Genomic DNA, 26,424 nt, shown 5'->3' on the forward strand with positions numbered 1-26,424 from the left:
AGCCATGACTTGGAATTCCCATTGGTATAACTGGAAATAGTTTCCATGAATGTATTCTGGATCCATCCCACTGTCAGCGCACAAGGCCCAGTGACAGATGAGGCTGTGCGTGGGTGCCGGGATGCAACAGAGAAGGGTGTAGGCAGGGCACTTCATTTATTACATCTATGGCTGACCCTTGTTTATGGTTCACTTTTTCCACCCACCTTTATATAACATTGTCCGGTAGTCTTTCCCTTCCCAGTAGCTTATATTCACCCTGGTGAAAACATTGTACTTCTCTGGGTATTGGATTTCAAACAATACTCCCGTTTCAGGCGATGGTTTATAGTCATAGATGGAAACACGGGTTACAGGAAGAGGTTCTTCAAGAGAGAGAGAACAAAGAAAGAGAAGAAAACCATTTAGTCCCCAAGACAGCAAGTTATGCCTTTAGAAACAAAGCATGGTCAGCTAAGAAAAACTATAACTCAGATTCCAGAGACATCACTGCCAAAACATGCAACACGTGGGGGCTTCATTCACGCAGCCCTACAAATTACTTGATTTCTCCTCTCTTGAGGATTGACAAGTGAATATGTGAACTACCTGCACCGCACAGCATTATTGGGAGGTGAAAGCAGGGTGGGAGACAGCTTGTAGCACCTTTGGCCAGCTACTTTCTGCCTTCGTCCCTCACTTAAAAATCATCATCATCATCATCCCCATGTTCAAATAAGGCATAGCTGGCAGGATGTGGGACAGCCACCATTTTAATTTCCCACAACACCCCTGGTGTAGCATCTAAGGCATTGTGGGAAATGGCAGCTCCCAGTGGGAGCTACCTTTTAGATTTCTCACAATACCCCAGAGAGGCACTACGTCAGTCGCATTGTGGGGAATTAAAATGGTGCTCATTTGCTGCCACTGTTGCCTGCTGCCTCGGCCAGGTAAGCCCATGGGGGGTTGGGTGTCAATTGACACTGGACAAGGTCTCCCAGAGGGCCCATTTTTGAGAGCCCCCTTAAAACTGTTGAGAATATTGCAACCTCGTCTGAAATTACTGCAAGTTGTCTGAGGGGCCATAGGTTACTGGGGATTCCCTCCTCTGAGGACGACCTCGGAAGGAGGAGTTGGAGATCTGATGCCCCAACCCTGACCCCTCAGAGCCAGCGTGGATAGAACGTGGTCGGGAAGATGACCTTGGAGAGATGGAAAAGGGATGTTCCAGCAGGCAAGGAGCGAAGGAGGCTAGAGAGGCCAGGATACAAATTATCCTGAGGCTCTGCCAGATTCCTTCCCTCCCACTTCCAAAGCACTGTTGCTAGATGGGCTAAAAGCCCATCTAGCAAAATATGCAGGGTGGGAAGCAGGGAGGTGAAGGTCACCTCCGCCACTCCTTCTGCCCTGCATTGGATGATGGGAAGTCTTCAAATTTGGGGGCTTCCGATCATCGAGGGCTCAATCGATAGGACTGCGCCGTTAGAGTTAGGGACAGCTGACTGAGCATGCATATGGTTATAGATGCTCATTATATTATTTTGACTTGGAAAATATATGATCCTTTTCTACAACAAAATGGGGCTTCTTCCTAAGGAAGTGTGTTTCGCATCAGGGGTAGCAGAAGCAAACTCCATGTTATTCTTGTAGCCCTGAAAGTGCTAAGATTAAAGTGAGTTTAAAATGCAAACCTGAGCACACTCGGTGTAACGTCTTTGTTTATCAGTTTGTTGCTGCTGCTGTCATTTGCTCTTACACGTCAGGAATATAGGAGAGGTTGTGAATGATGGAATGGGCAGAAGGGTAACATTAGTTGTGTGTTTCACAATGAAAGTAATACACATGGCCATCTAAAGGGGAATGGGCATCAGGCCAAGTCCAGGGTCTAAAATGATCTCTGCACCAGTGATACAGTTGCTACATACTCCTGGGTAAAGGCCCACAAGGGTCTAGCTCTCTCTCATTACTTCCCATCTTTATAGGCTTCCTATGCTACAATAATCAGATGGCAATTTTCTAATTTCAGCAACTTTACAGAGTGAGCGATTGCATTTCTGTGATATTTCTTCCTAGAAGAAATCAAATAAGGAACAGAAGCTGCATTCATTTTTATTACCCATTTATGTTGGACTGATCTTTTGATTTAATTATCTGATGATTAGATTTAGTAGACGGCATTGTCAACAGCCTCTCTCTCTCTCTCTCTCTCTCCTGCCATCTTCCTTAGAGCAGCAGCTAGCAAATCAACATGGGCTAATGAAGAGCATTTAGAGATACCATATTCACATTGCTACTTCTGGCTCATCCCCAGTAGCTAAGTGGGGAAACAGTCCTAGACTCACCCTTCAAGGTCTGTGGAGGAGCTTAAATCTCTTGACACATTGCTGTAACCCAAGAGAATTGTAACCTTTAAGGTAAGGGTGGACAACTTTAGGAGGTCTTGGCAACAGTGTTCCAAAAAAAGAAATTAAAACATTGCAAAAATAAAATTAAAAAGTAAAAAAATATATGCAGCGCACCATGGAGCACCAAAAAGGTCATATTTTAATTTGACTCTTTTAGGGCTCCATTAAAAGATTTTTTTTTTTGGTGGGAGGCAATGGGGGTTGTACACAGGGCAGCAGGGGCTTTTTGAACAAAGGCCAGTCCTCTCTTTTGGAGACCTGGCAGAGAACAGTCCTCTATTTCAGGATCTCCCCTACCTGGTGGGCTGTCCAGTCCAACTCTGGGGAAAAGTCAAAGGGGAGAGCAGGTGGGAGCCATGAAGTTGCCAATCAACAGTGAGCACCTGGGCAGCAAACTGAGCACGCACACACATCATTTAGTCAGTCTTCTCCACTATGGTGAGATGTCTTGTATTTCTATTTAAATAATAGTTATCCTTTCTAAATGGGCCAGTGCCAATGTTATTCAAAGTTTTCTGATGTATTTTCTCTTGTTTAATGAAGTGAAAGTGGCCCCCACTGGGAGGAATCAGGGGACGTGGCCACAGCTGGCTTTTTTTCTCCCCTTTTATCAGTCCATTGAAAGACATTCATACAGGAAGGAAAGGAAAGGAACCTCTCATGCAAGCACTTGAGTCATTACTGACTCTTGGAGGGATGCCTGCTTTCGCTGACGTTTTCTTGGCAGACTTTGTAGCAGGGGTGTGTGTGTTTACCATTGCCTTCCCCAGTCGCGATTACCTTTCCCCCAGCGAGCTGAGTACTCATTTTACCGACCTCGGAAGGATGGAAGGCTGAGTCGACCTGAGCCGGCTGCCTGAGAACCAGCTTCCGCTGGGATCGAACTCAGGCCATGGGGAGAGTTTCGGCTGCAGTAACTGCCGCTTACCACTCTGCGCCACACGAGGCTCTCATTCATACAGAGTAGAACACAATTGCTGCAGTCAATGGGCTCTGTTTCTGACCTGAAAGAACAGCCAATAAGCACGTGAGGTAGATTTTGAGAGGAGCAGTGGCGACGCACAGGAGTAGAGATGGACAGGAGACATGTAATTGGCTTGGAAATGAGGTGAATTATCTCTTTCCTCCACACACACAAATTGGGAAGTGGGTCAGCTCATTTCCAAGTCAAGTAGATGTGAGGTAAAGAGCCTGCAGGAGCCAAAAATATTACCGGTGTTCGGAAAATCTCACTTGTCACTGAGGCCTCTCTTCCTTCAATGGTTCACCATGGGGAGGGGGAGGTTTCTCCCCTCCTACAGTGTTGTTTGTGTTGATGTTGTTGTCCACAAGTTTGGGTGCCTTTCACAGCTTTGCATGGCCAGCAGAGGTCCCAGAGAGGTTACTCAGGGCAGTAAAGAGCTGAGAGTTCAGGGGTATCTTTATATTAAGGGGAAATCATGTTGCTTACCCGGGGCATTTGTGCTTCCTGCTTTTTGGCACAATTGTTATGGGCTTAATTACACAGATGGAGAGGGGGGGACCTGGTGTTTTGAATTGAATACTTCCCTTCTAAGCACGCTGTGTTCACTTCAATTGAGACAGTGCCATCTAGTGGCAGAAGATCCCACCTTTTTCAGATAATACCACTTAAAAAGTGGTTCTTTTCATGATAGAATTTCCAACAGATGCCGTGGGAGATGGCCTGGTTGTTCATGACATCATTTAAAACCCCCGCAATAAATCACTCATTTAGAGGAGCCCTCGGAGTGGGTGGGTAGGAGGTGGATTTACTTAGGAATATTTCTATGGCCCAGATTTTAATCTGAGATGAGAAGGATTTGCAGTGCTCACCTCTTCTTTGAGGTGAGCATTATGAGCCCCTGAAGATGTATTTCTGCCTGAGCCTTATGATAGGCTTAACAACAGTTAAGGTGCAGAAGTTATACTAGAGTGACCAGATTTAAAAGAGGGCAGGGCACCTGCAGCTTTAATTGTTTTGATGAAGAGGAAATTTCACCAGGTTCTCCATATATACAAATGACACCTGCTGAAATTTCCTTTTCAATACAGCTGTTAAAGATACAGGAGCCCTGTCCTCTTTTTCATATGGTCACTCTACCTTATGAGCTTTTGCTGCCCCCCCCCACTGGAGTTTTGGGAAAGGGTTCTAGGTGCAAGGGGGAATGGGTGGAATCATATACAGGACTATACCATATTCTCAACAGCATGTGAGGTAGGTTTAAGTTTGGAGAGGCAGCGGGCCTGTTCACACAACATGCTAACTCCCACTCAGTAGTTGAGTCTGAATTGTTGTTGAAGCATGGGTTGTTTGTTGAATCATGGGTTAGTGTGTTGTCTGAACCCAGGACATTTTCTGTAGGGTGGCTTGCCAAGTTGGCTTGTTCAAGGAAAAATAGCCCACATTGCAGGGTTAACAAGCTACTCTGCAGAAAATGTCCCAGGTTCAGGTAACATGCTAACTCATGGTTCAACTCACATTCGACCACTGAGTGTGGGTTAGTTTGTTGTGTGAATGCAGTCAGTGTCTTTGCCCAAGGCCATCCCATGAGATGAGTTTCATGGCTAAGCATGGATTTGGACCCTGGTCTCTGCAATCCATGTTGTCCAACACAGTTGTTGTTATTGCATCACACCAGCTGTTAGCTTCAACCAATTTATTGAAGAATGAATTTGTGCTTCTTCCCAGACACACACACTAGAGAGAAGCATGTGGTATTTTTACAGCATGCTGTCTTTTCCAATCGCATGAACATCTAATTGTTATTCTCTCAATGTGATCAGCGCTATGACAAGCAACAAGATCAATACCGTATTAGGAGGCTAAAAAATAAAATAATAAAGAGAGAGAGCATTGATCAGACCCAGGTATGGCAGCAATTTTAGGCTTGCCTTAAAATCTAAGCCTCTCGCTGGAGAAAGGGCAACGCAAGCATATTGTTTTAGACGTGAGGTTTCAAATTGCTTTCCAGAAAGGAAAATAATAACTTGAAAGCATCGATAAAACAGGCCGAGACTCATGCTGTGGATTTCATTCAAGAAGAAATAATAAACCTGGAGGTCATTTTCCTAATACCTAGAGCCAGTTCGCAGAACTGGCCACACAGGAAGCTGCCTTACATCAGATCAGAGTCTTTCTCCATCTAGTCCAGTATTGCCTGATCTGACTGGCAGTAGCTCTCGGGTTTCCCAAGCAAAGGTCTGTGACAGTGGAGGCTGGTGGCTCCAATTTCGGTAGGGCTGTTTTGGGGAAAGTGTCCAGTACCCTTGGATAGGTCCCTTAGAATTCTGGCTGGTGTTGACTGAAACCTGGAATAGATACACAGCTCCAACGAAACTGGAGTCCGCAGCCTCCGCTGACCTGTGACCTGATCATTTTAACTGGAGGCGCTAGGAATTGAACTGGGGACCTTCTTCATGCAAAGCATGCCCTCTGACTTTATGCACACTTAAGCATGGGTTAGAACCGGGTTTAGATTAGACCCATTGAAATCAATGGGATAAATAAGTCATGCCTAATATAACTCTCATGGTTTCAGTGGGTCTACTCTAAACATGACTAAATTTGGATACAACCCTTTGCAGGTGCACAAACCCTAGATTGCACAGTCCAGTGGTTTTCACTGCCCTGCCTGAACTAAAAGGGCAGCCTGGAAGACATCCATGCAGCTGCTCACAATTTGAAGTCCTTCAGGGAGTCATGCCCCCCCACTACAAAGTCTCTGATCAAAGAACCCCTAATATACCTTGAATATATCTGAATATACCTTAAAATCTATATCTTGCAACTACCACCTGGGTATTACATCTGGATAGTAACAGATTTTATGGTTGTGTTAAAGCAGCAATCCCTAACTTTGGGCCAATAACTTCTATCATCTCTGACCATTAGCCCTGCTGGCTGGGGGTGATAGGAAGGGTAGTCCACCAATATATCAGGGAACCCAAGGTTGGGAACTACTGTGTTAGCAAAAAAACCATAGTGGGTGTCTAGTACATCTGTGGAGTAGTTCACACCGGGCTAGATGGACCACTAATCTGTCTTGGGTATATGCCCGCTTCCTATTCAGAGAAGCAGAATTTAAAGTTCTCTCTCAATGGTATTGAACGCCAAGGAGAACAACATTTATTTATTTATTTATTTATTTATTACATTTTTAGACTGCCCAATAGCCGAAGCTCTCTGGGCGGTTCACAAAAATTAAAATCATGAAGAGCATAAAAAACAACCAACAACCTGAATATACCTTGAATATACCTTGAAAATTGACCAGGATCTATAAAAGTGAAGATTGTTGGAAAGGGCCTCGACTGAGTGCCCATGAGACTTCTAAGCAGAAGAGCTCCAACCTCACACACTCGCTGCGCATCTAGGGTTACCGTCAAGGTGTTGTTCTCGCAGGGAGCGCTCTGCCCGCACAGCTGAAGAGGAGCATAACAGTCCCCTTGCAAACATCAGTAGGCCCCGAGGAGCTGCTGTGAAATGCCAAAGGACAGCTAAGGGACCAATTGCTTTGACATGGCTTATTTCATGAGAGCCGGGCTTCATCGGCAGGCTCATTTACTGTATCCCCACAGCAGCAGCCGATGGTGGCGGACGGGTCTGGGACCGAATCGAAGCCATGCGCCAAGCTTGAAGGCCCATCCGTAGTCCAATTAGGTGTGTACTTGATCAATATGTTCTCATATGGTCTCAATATGCCCATGATCTTTAACAGACAGGGAGACATACGGCACAGGGGAAGTGAAGGATTTTTCCATGGCCCGTATGGGTTGTCATGACGACAGAGATAATTAAGCATCATAATAGCAAAGATGCAGCATTTAGCAGCATTTGACTGTTGGATGTTGGCGAACACTTTTGCCTTCCCTTCCCTTTTCATTCCTCTGTCTTTTATTGCTTCCTTCTGCTGGGTTTCAGTTCTTAAGCTGGGGGCTGCTTCTCTTGCTTTCATTGTTAGCGCCCCATCAATAGGCTGAACTGGAGGGGCTCTTGAGTGGTTTGTTGTTGTTGTTTAAATAATAGCTTCTGGGGCAGAAAGATCATGAACTTGATTAAGGTAGGGGGGAAGGGCAATTAATCCTTTGGCCCCACCAAGGTCCCAATCCAAATCATCCCCCTATTGCTATTTGCCTCCACCATGGTCACAGTCCATCTTACCTGGGAGATGCGGGAAGCTGCCGGTTGTATTGGTGGCAGCTTTTCTCCAAATTTGTCCCAAATCCAGATCAGGATTATAAGGAGAGCAAACAATTCAATGCCCTACTCCTCAATGCCATGGTCCCAAATGGGATCAGCACCCCTCCTGCCAAGTCCACAAGGGCCAATCTCATGTGCAACATCATGTCTAGTTTGGCTCAGGCACTAATTGACACGTAAGCAGAAGTTTCTGGATTGGGTCTTGACATTCTGTAAGATGCCCTGGGAATTTGACTGAAGGGTGGGTGTGTGGGGAAATCCCTGTAACAAATTTAAATGAAACCAGATCAGGTGCAATGGGGCCCAAGGCAGTGTCAAGACAATTAGAAGGCCATTAAACAGATAGGACTAGGGGTTAGCAATTTGGGCCAGGCAGGAAGTTCAATAGAGGAGCTCCACAACTATTGTTGGTTGTTTTATTATGCTCTTCATGGTTTTAATTTTTGTGAACCGCCCAGAGAGCTTCGGCTATTGGGCGGTATAGAAATGAAATAAATAAATAAATAAATAAATAAACTATACTCAGCAGTCACTGACAAGTAGCATCGTATAGAATGTCTGACTGAGTCCGCAAGAGCAGCAGATGCCACCCAGCACTAGGACAGGCCCGAGCTTTCAAGGGGGGTTGGGAGTGGATCCGCCCTGACCTGCACCCTTTGCCCACTGTGTTAACAGTGGCCGCCATTATCACAGCAGGGGGAAATACGTAACTTCCCTAGCCTTGGGGCAGTTGAATGTTTCTCTCCCCACCACCACCAATGGGGCCCGTAAAGGCCTTATTAACAAGGCCTTTAAGGCCCCCATCAGTGGAAGGGACAAACACATTATTTCCCCAAGGCTGGGGAAATCACATCTTTCCCCCCTCCACTCCAATGGTGGCCACCGCCATTACAGTGGAGGGGTAAAACACACAATTTCCTCAGCCTTAGGGAAAACACGTGTTTCGCCCTCCCTCCAGCCTGCCCCAATTGGGACCTTAAAGGCCCCAATTAGCATGCTGTGTGTGTGGCAAAGTGCACTTTTCAGAGGCCTTGGAAATTGTGCTTTGCCAAGGGGTCAGGAGGGTTCTGAGCGCTCAGCAAAGGTTCACGCAGCCTCCCTCCTTGAGGCGGAGCAGCACGAGCAGGGCTTAATGAGCTCATGGAGTACCCCCCCCCCTCACAAATCCTACAAAGCCTATTGACAAGAAAAGTCAGATAAACTGCTCTGGAGAAAACAGTTATCATTGGAGATAATAAAAATAAATCAAACTGTTGTGTTTCACCATCTAGGGCAGGAATGGGCAATTTGTGGCCCTCCAGATATCAGCCCTAGCCAAGATAGCCAATGACAAAGAATCATGGGAGTTGTAGGCCAAAACATCTGGCGGGCCACAAGAGGCCCACACCTGGGTAGGTTGTTCCTGTGTTCACATTAGAGCAGCCATATGAAAATCTCCCATGGGATAGGAATGAGAGCTGCCCACTGAAATCAACTGAGGGATTCAGAAATTCAGCATAGTTGTGATTTGACAGTGGGTGCAACCCCCCCCAAAGAAGCAGCAAAGATAATTAATTATAATTATCAATACCGCAACACTGTTTTGGAGGCTGCCTTGCTGAATGCTTTGCTCTCAGGATAAACGCTAAAAAAAAAAAGTTGATTCTGATTGAAGCAGAAGCCAAGTATGCATGGGGATGATGGACTCCCACACCCTGCATGAGATTGCTAAGAAACCTGTCCCCACCCATAGCCAAAGATGTTTCAACTTTAAAAAAAAGCCTTTCTAAAAGAGGAAGGGACAAATGCATGAATAATTATGCAGTGCATTTTAAAAAAAGTGGATGACCCACCTGAGACTTAAGGGAGGTAAGACTCATGGATGAGCTTGGGTCTGATTTGCTGGCCTGCCTGCCTGCTGTTTTAGCTGTGATGCCAGCCCACTATGGCCTGGTTCAGACAACACGCTAAACCACACTACTTAACCACAAAATGGTTAATGGAATGTGTTAAGGTCAATACACTCCATTTACCATTTTGTGGTTAAGCAGCATGGTTTAGCATGTTCTCTGAACCAGGCCTATGTGGCTTTGGTTGGAATGCTGGGAATTCTCTTTTTATTTATGTCTGTCTTCAGCCTATGATACTATTTTGGGTAAACAGCAGAAAGATACAGTATCACAATTTCAAATAAACATGCATTAGAATTGTTTTAAAAAAATACTTACTGGTTAACACAGTGATGGATCTAGCTGGCTTGGAAACCATATTTGCGCTCACGACCATCAAAGTCACTATGTAATACAGGCCATGGTAGGTGGCATTAAATAGCACAGGGGCGGGGAAAGTGCTGTTGAATTCGTCAAACTGGAAAAAATAGTTCTTGGATTCGCCGGCGATCTTCACGACGTACACCGAGGAGGGCGAGCTCACCACGTCGGCGGCCTCGAGGGAAACAGCTATGCAGTTGTCATCTCGCACAGCCACCCGGAAAGGTGCCACATCCTGCAAGTCAATAAGGAAAGAAAAGGGGGTTGCGAAAGGTCGCTTCCAAAGAGGGTGATCAATATTGCCTGCCACCAGATGAGGAGAGGCCTCCATGGTGTTTCTGAAGGTTGTAAAGTTATGGAGCCTCTCATGATGATCCGATCAAGCACTGCTGCCGATCCAAGAAAGAGAGGAGTGTTGCATAGGGAATCCCCCATGCACCCCTATCCCCTATGTTCTGACATCACCTCCTCTGAGATGTAATCTATTTATTTATTTATTACATTTCTATACCGCCCAATAGCCGGAGCTCTCTGGGCAGTTCACAAAAATTAAAAACATTCAAAATATAAAACAACAGTATAAAACCATAATATAAAATACAATATAAAAGCTCAACCAGATAAAAACAGCAGCAATGCAAAATCTATGTCCCAGTAGACACTATAAGGATGGCAAACTCATCCGCATCTGATTTGTTCGGACATTTGCCCTGCTACTGATGCCGCTCACCCCCATTCACACTGCTACGTGAACTTCTGTTCCGGCTTGGCTAGCCTTAGATGGCATCGCAAGCCTGTCTGCCCTTGTCCGGAGCCACAATGGAAGCTCCAGAAATTACGTAATTTCCCCCCACTGTATAAATGGGGCAAGCACTGGGGCTCCTGCAAGTGCTGGGGCTGTTTTAAAAAAAATTAGAAAGAAGACCCCTCAAACCCGCCTACACTTAAAAACGTTCTTAGAAACCCTGTCCAAGTCTCCAAAATTCTCTCCTCTCCCATCCTCTTTCGCCAGAGTTTTCATTCCCCCCACCCACCATGAAATGCCAAAAATTGAATAATCAAAATTTTCAGCACAGAGCTATTGTATTTCTAATTAAATTCCTGTGCTTGTTTCTATCCATATAAATTGGCGTATGCACATTTTAGGCAGACCTGTAGTAATGTAGTGATGGCCACCAATTTGGGTGGCTTTAAAGGGGGGTTGGATAAATTCCTGGAGGCGAAGGCTATCAACGGCTACTAGCCCTGATGGTTGTGTGCTATTTCCAGTATTCGAGGCAGGAAGCCTGTGTGCACCAGTTGCTGGGGGACATGGGTGGGAGGGTGCTGTTGCACCATGTCCTGCCTTGTTGGTCCCTGGTTGATGGCTGGTTGGCCACTGTGTGATCAAGTGCTGGACTAGATGGACCCTTGGTCTGATCCAGCATGACACTTATGTTCTCTTTTTGAGTGATGCATTTTCTATTTCTTTCTTTTTTGGTGATAAAGTCTAGGAAGTGGCCAACCTAGACTCAACGTCTTCTGTGGGGATGGTGGTTCAAGCTTTTCATTTGTGCCTTCTGCCCATACGGTTATAGTTCCACTGGAATTCAGGAGAAGTTCATTGCAGGGCAGAGCGAATCCACAGAACAATAAAGGAATTGAAATGGGGAAGGTCCCCTCATCCCCTTGATAGATACAAGGCAAGACAAATCCTTCCAGCTCATCCATTTTATTTTTATGTGAGCCTTCAATCCATTTCATTTTAGACTACTCTCACTCAAGAGTCAGAGGAAAATAGAAAAGTTTAACTTTTTTTATTTTCCCAACTCGCACATGGAATATCAACTCTCTGGCTGCTGCGGAAGGAGAAGACCATTAATGGCAAACTATTTCTCAGAAAGGAAATGGCAGGATTCCCCCAGAATCTAGCTCCTGTTATTAAAATGAAAATGGGACCACATTTATGTCCCCCCTCCAGCCTTTTCTTCTTTCCAATTTAATTGGCTGCAGTGATGCTTTAGATCTCTATGTCTTGCTGGTGCAAAAGTCAGGTGACATTTTCATCTCCACTGAATCACTTCACCCTTTGATGGACCATAGGAGAGAAACTTCAAACAGCTCAGCTCTACAGCTTCTGTATCAGAAGCGATTTTTGCTCTCTCGGTCTAGCTAATGAAGACATCCCTCTAGCCAACCAGTTGGGTTTCCAAACAATACGTTCCAGAATCTTTCAATAAGATGACTCCCCTGCCCCACCCTCACTCACAGGAAATAAGACAACAAACATTGTGAGTTCACAAAAAGCCCTGTTTAGCCATCCATTGTTGGCCATAGAGTACGAGGGTGAGACATCTCTTTTAATACGAGGGCAAAATTCCATTTTGGATAAGCTCATGGAAGCTACATTTCAGTGCTGGGTGGGGTGAAGGAAAAGGGGATTGGGCCAAAAGCAAAAGGATTGCAACTAAAAATAAATAAATACCAGCATATTTTAGCTAAAGCTCTTACTGCAAGTAAGAAAGCTTTAGGAGAGGGATTTCAGCCTTGCAGAATGCAGGGGGAAACTGTACTAAACCAAGGAAACCCCTCCCCTCAAACAATCATCAGTTTTTTGGGGAAAGGCATGGGGCCAGAAGAATGGGGTGTGGGCAACTGGGAGACCCTGTTTGGATTCAGTGCAAGCTGCTGGCTCTGATTCCATCCTAGATTTCAATTAGAACCAGTCAAAACTCTAAAGGAGCTATCAAAAGTGCTGAACTCATTTTGGGGCTAAGGTTCAGCACCTTGGATTGCCCCTTTTAGAGTTCTGTGTGGTTCTGATTAAAACCCAGAATAGAATCATAGCCCTACTGAAATCGGAGCCACCAACCACCACCACCCCCAAGTCTGGAGTGGGACCTCAGTTGGGCCAAATTTGGCCCACAGGCCGAAGGATCAACACCCCTGGTACAGATGGTAAGAAAATCCTTCTGGCCTTAAATCGAACTGGGGGCTGAGCGTCTATCCTTGTGAGATGTCCTTTCGCAGGAAGAGAAAGCAAGCAGAAAGCACATTGAAGCCCTTTGTCTTTTCCCAGCTTTTCTGCGGGCTTCAATGTGACTTGGGCTTGTAATAATAAACCGTGAAGGAGGCTGGATGTAATCATTTGGTTTAGAAGGCACAGGTCTAGCCAAATTTCCCTGGAGGTGTGAAACAGTGTCTCCAGCTGTGGCACCAGCAAATTAAATCCTGACCAGAAGTAATGAAATGTGCATTTGCCATACTGATGCTGTCAATCCTAACAAACAGTAACTTCCCATCACAATAAGTGGGCACGTTTGTTACTTCCAGGGGTGTTTTCCCCCCAATGCTGCTTCTCCCTTGCAAAAGTGAAAAACACTAGAAGAACTGGACACAAATTATGCTTGCTCTTTCCTCCAATTCACCCAAGGCTGTCAGCTACACATTATGACATCGCAACCTGTCTTTTACGAGGCAGATTGTGCCCAACTCCTAAGGTTCATACGTGTGGGGTGGGGTGGAGTTTAAAAAATGAAACAATAAGGAGGGATGCAGGTGGCTACCAGGAGGAGGGCCTTCTCTGCTGTGGCACCCCGGCTGTGGAATGAGCTCCCTAAGGAGGTTCGCTTGGCACCTACATTATATGCTTTTAGACGCCAGGTGAAGACCTTTTTATTCTCCCAGCATTTTAACAGTCTATAAATAAATTTTAACTTGATGTTTTAAATTTGTAATTTTGCATTGCTGCTGTTTTTATCTGGTTGAGCTTTTATATTGTATTTTATATTATGGTTTTATACTGTTGTTTTATACTTTGAATGTTTTTAATTTTTGTGAACCGCCCAGAGAGCTCCGGCTATTGGGCAGTATAGAAATGTAATAAAACAAATAAATAAATAAATAAATAAATTCTTCCCTCTGTACATTCTCTCCTGGAAATAGTTCACCCCAGCCACTGATCTCCAAATTTCTCTTCAAGACTTGGAGAGAAACAGCTGAGGAGGAGGGGGGTGGTTTCAGGTGGAAGTGTGCGCCCTGGAGGTTGGTGGCTCCATAGTGCTGAATCAACACCAGAAGCAGCCAGACCACTAAAGGAGCTATCCAAGGTGCTGAACCTACTGGGTGGTCTTGGTGATGTTCTGCACCTTGGATATTTCCTACAGAATTCCAGCTGGAATTGACTGAAACCTGGCATGGATTCCCAGCCCCACTGAAATCGAAGCCACCAGCCTCCACTGAGTGGGCCTGTTCAGAGGACACTTCAGGCTCTGTTGTTAGCGAAACTGGTTCTCTGGGGTTAGCACTAACCACAAGCCATGCTGTCGCACACAACACTTTAAGCCATGGTTAGAGCCGCTAACCCTGCAGCAGATGCTCCGACTGTGGTTAGCAAGTGAGCAGAGTTTAGCAAAATGCATCACACAGGACACCTTAAACCCTGCTGCTTAACCAAAAGCTTTAACCAGTAGGGTTTAAGGTGTCTTCTGAACAGGCCCAGTGTGTGTGTGTGTGTGTGTGTGTGTGTGTGTGTGTGTGTGTATGTAAAGTGTTCTATACCCACATACCCATCTCACTCGCCATTCTGAACTTTAAAGTGTCTCTTTTCTTTGTAGGGCTGTAGTGGCGATCTCAATCTAGTGCACAGGTGTTAAGGACCAGCGACTCCCTGTCCCATTAATTGAAGCGAAAACAGGTTACGTAGTGTGCCCTACTCCATTTTGCTTTCCCCTTCCTGTAGCCTTTTCTGCTGCTGCCAGGTAGAAAACTTTTTCTCACTCTGTGTCCAAGCACTCCTGCTGATATGAGACAATAAAGACATCTGCTGTGTAATCTACAAAGCTTTATTCAACAAATAAACATCTCTTCACACCTGAAAGGAGTGTGAATGCTAGGGGCTATCCTCTAAGCTTAATTTGGCTAACAAAGCTAGGCAGTTGCCTTCAACTAAAGCAGGTCTGTTTCCTATAGTCCAACAGGCACTGACTCCTACAATCCTGACTCCTACAATCTTACTAAACTTTTGACTTGACCCTCCTATGAACCTTGGCTTCCTGAGCAGACATCCTGACTCATTATAATCTAATGAAACTTTTTACCTTTTGGCTGAAACTGACCATCACGCACCCACATCCACACACCTCATCAAATAAAAAAGCCAATGATCACAAATGATGGAAATTGGTTCAAAACACCTGGACACCTACTTTTTGCTCACCCCTGATCTAACCAGTATTGTCCTCTGCTCTGACTGGCAACAGCACTCCAAAGTCTCAGATGGTGAGAGAGATCTTTCACCTTTTAACTGAAGTTGCCAGGATTCAACCTGGCACCATCTGTCATGGAAGCATGTAGTCTTCTACTTATGGTCCCTTCCCTGGCATGGTGGCTAAAAGTGTGACCTGAAGGCTAGGGCATTCCTGGTTCAAATTTCACCTCTGTCACCAATTTACTAGGTGCACTCAGACACATTACTATTGTAATTCCACCCCCACCCCCACCCCCACAAGAAATCTGCAATATGGGAAAAATAAAGCTGTCTTGCTTTACAAGGCCATTGACAAGATTACTGAGATAATATGTGTAACGTGCTTTGGATGCCTGAAGTGTGTCTTACGGAAGTGAAGCATTAATTCAGGCAATTAAGAAGACAAAAAACTGTAAAGCCGTCTCAGCCAAGGACTGTGTCCTGAATGAATCTAATCCATATGCGCAGGCTACCAGCTCCATATGCATCCACCTACTCAGCTACTTATGAAGCATTGGCAATTAATGCAGAGCTGTTCCCTAGTGAATAAGGACTCAGAAATAAACAAACGGGTACAAGATGAATTACACGACTCGATTAAAATGCTCCTTCCCACACAGGCTTTATTCAAAACCCAGGATGATATAAACAAGGAAGATAGATTACACCATCTAATGGATCACCTTGCTAATGCAAAATTGGTCCCTACAGTACAATTCTCAAAAGATATCTCCAGTCTGAATGGTGTGCTGTGACTTGCTATCCTCTTCATCCTGGGGCACCCAAACAATTGTGTGTGTGTGTTTTTAAGCACACACACATACACTTGATACACCTGTGTGTAAGCCCCAGAAACTGTTCTCATTCTTCTCCTACAGACTCCTTCCTTGTTAGCAAAGAGCAGCGGTTGTTAAACAGTATGAGGGTTTAATTAGACTTTAGTGAAATTATTCTGTTACTGCAGTTTTGTCCCCTCCATGATGTGATCCCCGTCCCCGGTGATGTGATCCGTCTCTGTCCTTTCATGTATTTCCCTAGTGTGCACCAGGCCACAATTTCCCCAGTGTGCACTAGGTCAGCGGTGTATTTCAGCACCATGGACAGGGAATAAGCTCAAGGCTTTTGAGCTGGCTGATGAAGGTGGTCTTTATATCAGAGTGAATGAACCGGATATTCCATGAGTCATCGGAAAGTGATAGAGAAATAAGTTATAAGTGACAACAGAACCCATCATAAGTTGAGCAAGGAAATGTGTATATTCAGTGTACAGGTGTGAGAGCTTAAATCTAGAAATTGAATGTAATTCTTACATCACCTCTTGGATTCCTTGCCAAGATGTAATTGGACCCTATAGTATGATTCTCAAGAGCTTCCTCTAATTCATCCCCCCCTCCCCACCTCCATCACACCTTCTGGTCTTATTTGTGAGAACAATTCCTCACTCTGACACATGCGACAGTGTAAGAGTTGTATGTAGCTCTTATTCCTAGTGAAGCAGTCTCCATTTGCTCCTCTGACCCTCATTTTTTTGTGTTAGCTTGAATTCTACATAGGTCAGTGATGGCTAATGGATGGCCAATGGGTTGGATCTGACCCCCTGCCCTGAAGACTTTTCATCTGACCCTGGGAAGTCCTACTACATCTTAATCAAGATGAGGCAGAAAATGTGCTTGCTTTCCACACGGAACAAAATTTGCATTCCAAGGTGCAAAAGGCAGAGATGTCCCAGCAGTGCCTGAATGCATCTGCTCCATAACTGGGTCTGGCACTTTCTAGCATGGTGCTGTGGGTTCACCACTGTCTCCTATAGTAGGAGGAGTGGGGGAGGGTTGCCTTGTTGGGGTAGGAGGCATGGGGAGGGTTGCCATGTTGAAGCCCCATCAATTGCTGCCTGCACATCCCCGTCTGCCCCCTGCTCTCTAAATATAGAAAGCAATTTTGTGCCCCATTACCATTTGGTTCCTGTGCCAAACGTGTTCTATAAATGGAATATTGTAGTATCATTACTTAAATGCGTTTAGACAAGTGGGACCGGCAACAAGATGTTGCAGTGTGATCCCCAACTCCTAAGTGGAGTTCACAGCCTCCAAAGGCCTTCCCTTGCTGTACTATACGGCTGCCAGCCCTGGACCCAAACAGCAAAACAGGCAGACAGACAGAGGTGTGCATGCATGTATTTGTTTATATGTCCATCCATCTGTCTGTCTGTCTATACATGTTAAAAGCCACCTGGTGGCTGCACAGTGGTTCTGCATCAGTTATACGACGCAGCAGCCATGTTGACGCCACCGTGGGGCTTTCTGGCGAAGCTCTGCATTTTAAAAGTCAGGGAGTTACCCTGACTTTTTAGGGTTGATTGAGATGAACATGGCCCTTCCGCCGTCTAACATTGTTCCATACTCGAGGCGGAGGCATTCCCACATAGAAGGCAGCCCTTGGATGGTCACCGGAAGCCCGGGCAGAGGGAAAGGCGAGCTGAATGGCTGAATGGCTCTGGAAAGACCACACTGTCTTCTGCATGGTGGTTAGCTGCTACCACCCCACAGCAGCAAAAGGGGGGTGCAAAAGAGGCAGCAACCCGGCACCATCAAGGCAGCCCCTATGAGTGTCCCTCCCTCAACTTCTCTCTGTGAGTATTGTTCTGGGCAGCGAGAAAAGGAAAAGGTGTCCTTTTTTCTTCCCTTCCTCCTGCCAGGAGAGGATCTTTTTTAAACCTCATGGCACCCACTCACCCACCTAACCCTAAACACACTTCATATACTTACTGCCTGCTGCGAGGGGCTTGAGCAAGCCAATCCTTTCTTCTCCAATCCAGTTTCCTGTATTTCCCTTTGTCACCTAATACCTCAATGTTCTATATGCCCTGGAACCTTTACAGGTCCTTGTTAAACTATTTGTATTTTTTCTCCCCTCCTTTCCCCCCTTCTGCATTCCTAGACTGTCCCCTACTAAGCAGGTAGAAACCACATGTAGGGCTGACCTGGGTTTCCTTAGGGCAGCACACTGCCTGTGGAATCACGGGTCTGACCCGCCTGCCTCCTTTCCTATCACATTCCTTTCTTATCGCACGGCATGTCCTGTTTACCCTTAGCTTGTTTACCTCTAGTCTCACACAGGGGCAAGGTGATAATGAAGTTGGCTCCCAGGAAAGGAGGAGGGAAAGGAGGGGTGGGGGGAGAAGGATATATCTACCCTGCCTGTACACAATAAAGGAACTTCTGCCCTCACATGTCTGAGTACGCGTTTCCTTCAACCACACCCACATTTTATGGGTGGCTCTGTTTGATAGGCACTATAGGTTCGCTATGGAGGGAAGGATGCTGATTTTGGATGTGCTTTTAAAAATGGAAATGGAAAGAATCCAGGGAGGTGGGGAGCTAGAATGTGAAGGAATATGAAATATGGACCGAGGCATCAGGCAACAGGAGTAATTCCAGCAGCAGATGTTTGGACTGGGCCACTGGAAAATGAGCCAATGTGACTGTCATGCAATTTAATGGTTTACAAAGCAGAAACTAGAGGAGCTTGGCTTTGAAATTTGGGGGCAAAAACCACGCCTCATGATTGAGAGTTTGTCCTTTGCTTTTCTGCTTGACCAAGGACCAGAAAGAGATGGGTCAAGTCATGCTACTTTTGTTTTCAAGTTTGCTTGAACAGGATTGACTCAGCAGGGAACCAGCCACAGATCTGAAATGGCCATTTTGCTACCGCGCTCTTTCCGTAAAAGTCAGCTCAACCAGAAATTCAAGCAAAAGGCTGAGCTATTTGTAGAGAGGCAGACATTACTCCTGAGTTAATTTACAGAGGTAAGAATGATGCCGTGAGACAAGACATGGACTCTGACCTTTGCAGTTACTAGTTGATCCTCAAATGCCTTCATACAGGTCTACCCAATTGGTGGCCATCCAAACAAAATCCTGCCCCAGTGCAGCGGCCAACCACAGCTTCATTCCCCCCCCCCCCGCAGTTTTGCTCCTTGTCTGGGGAGAGATCAATCCCCCAGCCAGCCACAAGGCATGACTATTGGGCTGAGTTCAGCTGGCGGGATGTGTGTGTGTAAAATGTTGTGCAAACTTGTCTAGATACACAGCATCACACCTAACCCAACAGTAGGATTGGGGGGCTGGCGGAGCGTGGCGAAGAGGATCGAGGTGAAGGAAAGGTAAGTGGGGTTTACCGTGCCCTGCCGCTGTCGCTGTCGCCCGTGCGGTGACGGCAGCAGGGCCCGGTAACCCCCCGCCCTCCTCTCCCTTACCTGCCCCCGTCCGCTGTCCGTTGGCTTCTTCAGTTGAGCCCGCGGTTCAACCGCAGCGGCCCAGACTTCCTGGTTGAACCGCGGGCTCAATTGAAGAAGCCGACGGACAGCGGACGGAAGCAGGTAAGGCCCCCCCTCCCCCTTGGTCCCTTACCGGGCTCTGCTGTCGTTGCCGCATGGGCAGCGACGGTGGCAGGGCCCGGTAACCCCCCCCCGCCCTCCTCTCCCGGCCTTACCTGGCGCCACTCCCCTCCACTGCGGAGCTCCGATTCGGAGCTGGAGCTCCGCGGCGAAGGGGAGCGGAGTATGGGCGAAGCGGCGTGGAGCGGAGTATGGGCGAAGCGGCGTGGAGCGGAGCGGGCCGATCCAAAATTTTCAGATCGGCCCGCTGGGTGGTGCACACCCCTATTTTCAATAATAGACTGAGATCCCGAAACAGAAGACAGAATAGGTGAAAAGACCCCCGTTATGCAAAGTGCCAGGTTTTTATTACATGTACTTCACTAATCTAATAAGAAGTGGAAATGGATTTCTTCGCATTGGTTGCTGCTTAAAAAGAATCACCATCGGGTTGGGAAAAGACACACACCCTCTAATAGACCTGAATTTGTGAGCCCAGCTCATTCATGAGAATCCTTTAAGGAAAAGGCTGGCCCAACATTCCTTGAACCAGAAGAGTGCTCTGATGGATACAAAATGAGAATAAGGGTTGGTTGGTTCAAAAGATGGATTTGTGCAACCCATTCTTCTCACAGCATAAATCTCTTTAAATCAGCTTCACTGCCACCAATGCGAGAACCCTCTCTGTGCTCACCAAAGGAAAAAAGATTGTTTGTCCTTTAGAAAGAATTCATGGCCAACTGGAACATGCAGAGGGTAAACAGGATGTCGCAGAGAACTATGGCCCTAATAGGCTGCCCAGGTGTCCTCTTTTACAGAGGGCCATCCTCCATTTAAAACGTTGTCTGCTATTTGAAGATGTCCTGTGTTTGAAGGGCTGTCCAGTCCAAGTCTGGTTTAAAGATTTATTTATTTTTTTAAAAAAAAAACAAGATAGGAAAAGCAAGGGCCCTGGCCTAAATCACATTGATTTCAATGGGTCTACTCTAAGTATGACTAAGGGTGCAATCCTTTGTGGGTAGTTGGCAGCCTCTGAACTCAGAGGCTGCCAAGTATCCAATGCAGAGTGAGAGGAGCAGCGGCTCCATGCTCCAGCTGCCTTGCATTTCTGTTAGATGGCTGATTTTGCCCATTTAGCAGCAGTGCCTCGGGTGAGGGGGGAGGCTCAGGTGGCCATAGGAAATGGTGTAGCACAGCCACTCTGATCTCCTTCCTTCCCATTCCCAGGAACTACCCCTTTTCCCTGTCTCCGTGCTCTGTTTTCCAAGCGCAGAGAGGTAGCTGGCTTGGTTCTCTCCATGCTGCTATGAGGACGAGTCAGAGGAAGTGGGGAACACAGTTTCCTGGAGTGCTGTGTCTGAGCTCAGAGCCAGAAAACCAACCAATCCTTTGCCCCCCCCCCCCCCGATGCTGTCTGGGGAGGCATAGGATTGCTCTCTCAGTCTTGATCCAACCCAATACCTGCAAGCAGTTGCAAAGGCAACTAGACATTATTCCCTGAAGCACCCCTAAAATGGAGGTAGTTTTCACTGAAAATTAATGAAAATCTAACATGCAAATACATCAAGAAAAGTATGGAGTTCATATGGGACCAGGCTTTTAAAAGAGCTCATTTTACTGAGTTTTAAATACCCATTGGCAAGGACATAGGAACAGTAGCTTAAAGAGAAAACATTTTAGAATCCTGAACTGTAAGCTCTAACCACGTCCCTATTAGACTAATTTTATTTATGTGTTTGTTTATGTGCATAGTTATTTATCTGTTGCCTTTTAGAGGGGGGGGAGGATATTCTCACAAGGCAGCTTACAGATAATTGCTGTGAAAACAATAAAATCAACAATGAGATCCAAGCAAGGGGGAAAAAAACAGCAGAGATTCAAACAGAACAAGCAAGTCGGCATACACAGAAATTAATCACAGAAGCCCTATGGAATAAAAATGATTTCAAAGCATGCGTAAAAGCACAGAGGGAGGTGGCTTAATGCAGATTTAATATCGGACCAGTCTCAAATTTGCCATTTTGAGGCAAGGCACTTGAGAGCATAGTGTCATCAGCCCCCGGGATTCTTGGATGTGCAGACACTTTTAATCAACACACTGACTTCATCATCTCCACATTGATATTCCACTATATTTCAAGCTCTGGTTTTGCTGTCCAAGAAAGAACTTGGATAGCATTTACTTACAGGATATAACTAATAGGGATCATGACAGTGGGGACCTTTGACCTGCAGTGAACATGGTTCATCACAGTTGAAAGTCTTTGTCAGATATTTGAATGCACAGACTACTCTCTTATCAAGTTGCTCCTATTTCCAAATATTAATGGGCTCATTTTTTTCTTGGCAAAGTAGGTCATCCGGTGCATCTAAAGCACTGGGAAGGAGGAATGTTGGAGGGCCAATGTGATGATTATGCACTCTGAGGGATGGAGCATGTCTTATGGTTGCCATGGGAATGCTGCTGAAAACAGCCTCTTTGTGGCAAGAAAGACCCACCCGGCCTGAAGCATTGAGAAGCTTGCCTGAGCTTGCTCTAGGATTTTGGGTAGGGCTGTGTACCGCTTCAGATCTGGATCTGGATACCAAACTGAAGTGGCCTGATTTGGTCCATTTCAGTCTGACTCTGAATTGAGACTGGATCGGGCTGAAGTGCTTCAGACCACTTCAGCCTGATCCAGAACGATGCCATTTCAGATGCTGTAGTTTGCAATGTTAGATCTAGGAAAAGTCAGAGCCCCATCTTCCTTAAAAATGGCAACTCTCACAAAGGGTGGACAGATGCTGGGTGCGAGCAGAAAGGTGAGGTAAGTCCTGAGGGCAGGTAGGGGCAGGGGGCAAGTCTGATGGACTCCAGGTCAGCCTTTTGCCATGCACCGGCTGAGCAGCTGTTCAGTGGGCATCCGAAAAACTGCAACATCTGACCTGCTTCGGATGTCCAGATCTCGCTTTGGATCCGGATTGGGCAACAGTGGATCAGGGCTGAATTGGCCTCTGAAGCAGGTTGTGGGATGTCCCTGCACAGGCCTAAATTTGGGAGCAGAATCCTCAACAAGACCCATTACTGGGTCTTATAGGGCTGCCCATGAGGCCAGTCCGGAAGCTGCAGCTAGTGCAGAATGTGGCTGCCCGGCTGTTATCAGGCACCACTCCATGTCAGCATGTGATGCCTCAGCTGAAGGCAGCTGGCTGTCCATCTGCTACCAGGCCAGGTTGCAGGTTCTTGTGCTAGTCTATAAAGTCCTGAATAGGGATGTCAGAGAAAGGTGCGACCAATTCAAATAAGAATCTGTGAATTTCTATGAATCTGACCTGCAGATTCCTCAGCAGTCTGGCTTTTTTCTGAGTTGCGGTAGTGCAAGCCTTTTGTTCTTTACTTTTTGGGAGGATTTGCAAGTATGCATTAGTGCAAATGTGCATTTGTAAAGGAACGGAATTCTCATACAAAAATATATATCTAATTTTCTCAATGAGTGAATGAGAGCATGAAAAATGCCTGACAATCCATGAAACAAACAGACAGAATGGATTTAACAAACTCTGTACATCCTTGGCCCTGAACAATTTGGAACCAGGATGCTGGGGGAAAATGCCTTTTCCCTTATTGCCTTGGCCAGTCACTGAGGTCTTTTGAAGAGGCTCTGGTCCTACATGAGTTGCAGATCTGCTTGGAAGCTACCAATATAACTCCTGCCCTGCAGAATGCCCTTCCAACTGAGACCAGGACTTTGGTTTGGGTGTTTGCTAATGACTTTCCTTTTCAGGAAAGACTTTTCTGACTAATAAGTAAATTCCAGTCAATGCTTTATCGATCAATTTGCTTTTACTGTAACATTTTGTATTTTGTGTTCCAATTTATTGAACTCTGGTATCTCTCAATCTAGAGCAGTTTAGACATTCTATAACAAATAATAATAAATTACTGGGCCCTCTGAATTAGAGGGGTGCGGGGAGAGTCGTAATCGAGGGAATGCTGAAATAAGCCCTTTCTCTGCCCCAGAGTTCACTTCAAGGTTCATAGAGTCATAGATCCATAGAATAGTAGAGTTGGAAGGGGCCTATAAGGGTTAGGGTATCCTATTTTTTGACATAACATTTTGCAAAGACAGGATACCCTACCTGTGCTGGTTAACAATTCCCAAATACAGGAGAGCATTCTCACTAGTCAGACTTAACATCCTTCCCTCTAAACAGAGGCTGTCCCTGTAAAAATACCGAGTTGGAAAGCATATCACATGTGTTACTGTTCTGCAGATTTTATCAAGGGGCTAGGAGTGATCTTCTGAACCCCATTTTACAATCTTTTCCTGGTTGAATTCCTAAAGACCCTGTTACTTCGTAACTCAGACAAGACAATCACCGAGCAAGTGGACAAGTTTTTGACCTTGGCCATTTCTATTAGATCCTCCATGACTACTTGTCTTTTTAATAGCTAAATGTACGCTCATTACTTTTGTGCATAACTTTTGCTGGAATGGTCTATTGACTGCAATAAAATTTATTGTTGTTGTTGACATAACATCATCAATGAGAACCAGAGTGGTATTGTGTCTAAGGGACACTCTATTATTATTATTATTATTATTATTATTATTATTATTATTATTATTTATTTATTTATATAGCACCATCAATGTACATGGTGCTGTACAGAGTAAAACAGTAAATAGCAAGACCCTGCCGCATAGGCTTACATTCTAATAAAATCATAATAAAACAGTAAGGAGGGGAAGAGAATGCAAACAGGCACAGGGTAGGGTAAACAGGCACTGGGTAGGGTAAAACTAACAGTATAAAGTCAGAACAAAATCAAGTTTTAAAAGCTTTAGGAAAAAGAAAAGTTTTTAGCTGAGCTTTAAAAGCTGCGGTTGAACTTGTAGTTCTCAAATGTTCTGGAAGAGCGTTCCAGGCATAAGGGGCAGCAGAAGAAAATGGACGAAGCCGAGCAAGGGATGTCTTTTAGGTGTGCATTTAAAAACATAAAAGTGTGCATGGGATGGAGAAGTGTTTGAAAAACATATGTATGTTAGATGTGCAGGAGCGGATGTGGGTCCCCATTGAATGGACAGCCAATGACAAACTTGCCTCCACTGGTGTTAGCATTGTACTAAGATTCCTCTCAACTTTCGTTCATGGAAGGGAGGCTGCCTATGTTAGCAAAAAGTCTCAGACAAGCCCTGCGAAGGACATGGACCATTCTGGATTAGGCTGTTCTGTGAAGCAACAGCCTGGAGAAGGAACATAATCCCCACCCCCAGCTGATCCTTTCAGCCATGCTTGTTACAGGTTCATTGCCAAGGTCAGGCCAAGGTGTGTATTGTCCTCTCCCTCACATAGCCGTGAGCACTGATTCACCTCACCTAAGAATGTTTCCATTGAACAGGCTTTTAATTGGTGATGAGACAGCTTCCTATTAACAACTGAGATCTTGTTTTCAGAACAGGAACGTTCCCAGTGTCCCCTTCCAACTTAAAAAGGGATATTGAGCCAAATATGACAAAACCAATGCAGTCAACTGAAGATTTCCCACAATTAAGAACAGAAGCACATAAGAAGAGCCCTGCTGGATTAGATCAAGCCTTAGCTAGACCTAAGGTTTATCCCGGGATCGTCCTGGGGTCATCCCTGCCTGCTCCCGGGATCCTCTGTGTGTCATTTACATGAACAGGGATGACCCTAGCTAAGGTCCAAGGGTCCATCTAAACCAGCACTCTGTTCATATGGTGGCCATCCAGCTGTCGACAGGAGACCCACAAGCAGGACACGGTGCAACAGCACCCTCCCACCCATGTTCCCCAGCAACTGGTGGATATAAGCTTACTGCCTTTGACACTGGAGATAGCACATAGCCATCAGGACTAGTAGCCATCAATAGCCTTCTCTTCCAGGAAGTTATCCAACCCCCTTTGAAAGCCAGCCAAATGGGTGGCCGTCACTACATCTTGTGGTGTACACAACTCGGATAGTTCGCCCTTCTCAACCCCAACCGTGGCTCACCTCTTCCCTCCGCTACCTTCGCTCTTGTTCCCGGGCAGCTGAACGCCTTTGGCGTAAGACCAGGGACCGGGCAGACTTTGTCCATTACAAATTTGTACTCTCCTCTTTCTCTTCTGCCATCTCACTGGCCAAACAGCAGTACTACTCAACGCTGATCCAGTCAAATGCTAGGCATCCTCAGCGGCTCTTTGCGTCCTTCAATTCTCTTCTGAAGCCTAATCCGCCATCTCTCCCCGCCTCTCTGTCTGCTAATAACTTTGCCTCTTTTTTCAATGCTAAAATCCAAACTATCCGCTCTGATCTGGCCAGCTCTGCTCTTCTTCCAGTTCCTGTTCCTCATCTGTCAGCTCCTCCTGCAAATTTCTCTGCGTTTCCTTCGGTCTCTGCGGATGAACTGTCTACAATACTGCGCTCTTCGAAGCCTTCCACTTGTTCTCGTGATCCGATTCCTTCTCGCGTCTTTATTAATCTTATTCCTGCTATCCTCCCTTCCTTGCTACATATTATTAATCTTTCTCTGTCCTCTGGTTCATTTCCTTCTGCTTTTAAACATGCTACAGTCTCTCCCATTCTCAAGAAACCTACTCTTGATAGGCTATCTCTGTCTAACTACCGACCTGTCTCTTTGTTGCCGTTTGTTTCAAAGATCCTGGAGCGTGCGGTCTACTCTCGCTGTCTTGACTTCCTTTCTAGTAACTCTGCTTTGGATCCATTTCAATCTGGATTCCGTCCTCTGCATTCCACCGAAACAGCCCTTACTAAGATCACCAATGATCTCCTTACTGCCAAGTCTAAAGGCCATTATTCCGTTCTTATTCTCCTTGATCTAACTGCAGCCTTTGACACGGTTGATCATGATCTTCTCTTAGATTCCCTTCATGACCTTGGATTTTGTGGCTCTGTCTATAACTGGTTTGCCTCCTATCTAGCAGGTCGCTCTTTCAGCGTCTTGGCTAATGGCAGCTCGTCTTCCTCCTTTCCCCTTTCAGTAG

At 45.8% G+C, this 26,424-nt stretch overlaps 1 protein-coding gene across 1 annotated transcript in view; it reads right to left on the reverse strand.

The window, feature by feature from the left end:
* The window catches only part of PTPRO (protein tyrosine phosphatase receptor type O), a 198,388-nt gene that overhangs the window by 72,358 nt on the left and 99,606 nt on the right, over positions 1-26,424 (reverse strand). The window contains exons 4-5 of the mRNA XM_063134522.1: positions 9,792-10,068; positions 207-365 (exon numbers count right to left, since the gene is read on the reverse strand). Of these exons, the coding sequence (XP_062990592.1) occupies positions 207-365; positions 9,792-10,068 (436 nt within the window). The remainder of the gene's footprint in view (positions 1-206; positions 366-9,791; positions 10,069-26,424) is intronic.

This window comes from Elgaria multicarinata, chromosome 9 (assembly GCF_023053635.1).
Source record: "Elgaria multicarinata webbii isolate HBS135686 ecotype San Diego chromosome 9, rElgMul1.1.pri, whole genome shotgun sequence".
Taxonomy (NCBI): Eukaryota; Metazoa; Chordata; class Lepidosauria; order Squamata; family Anguidae; genus Elgaria; species Elgaria multicarinata.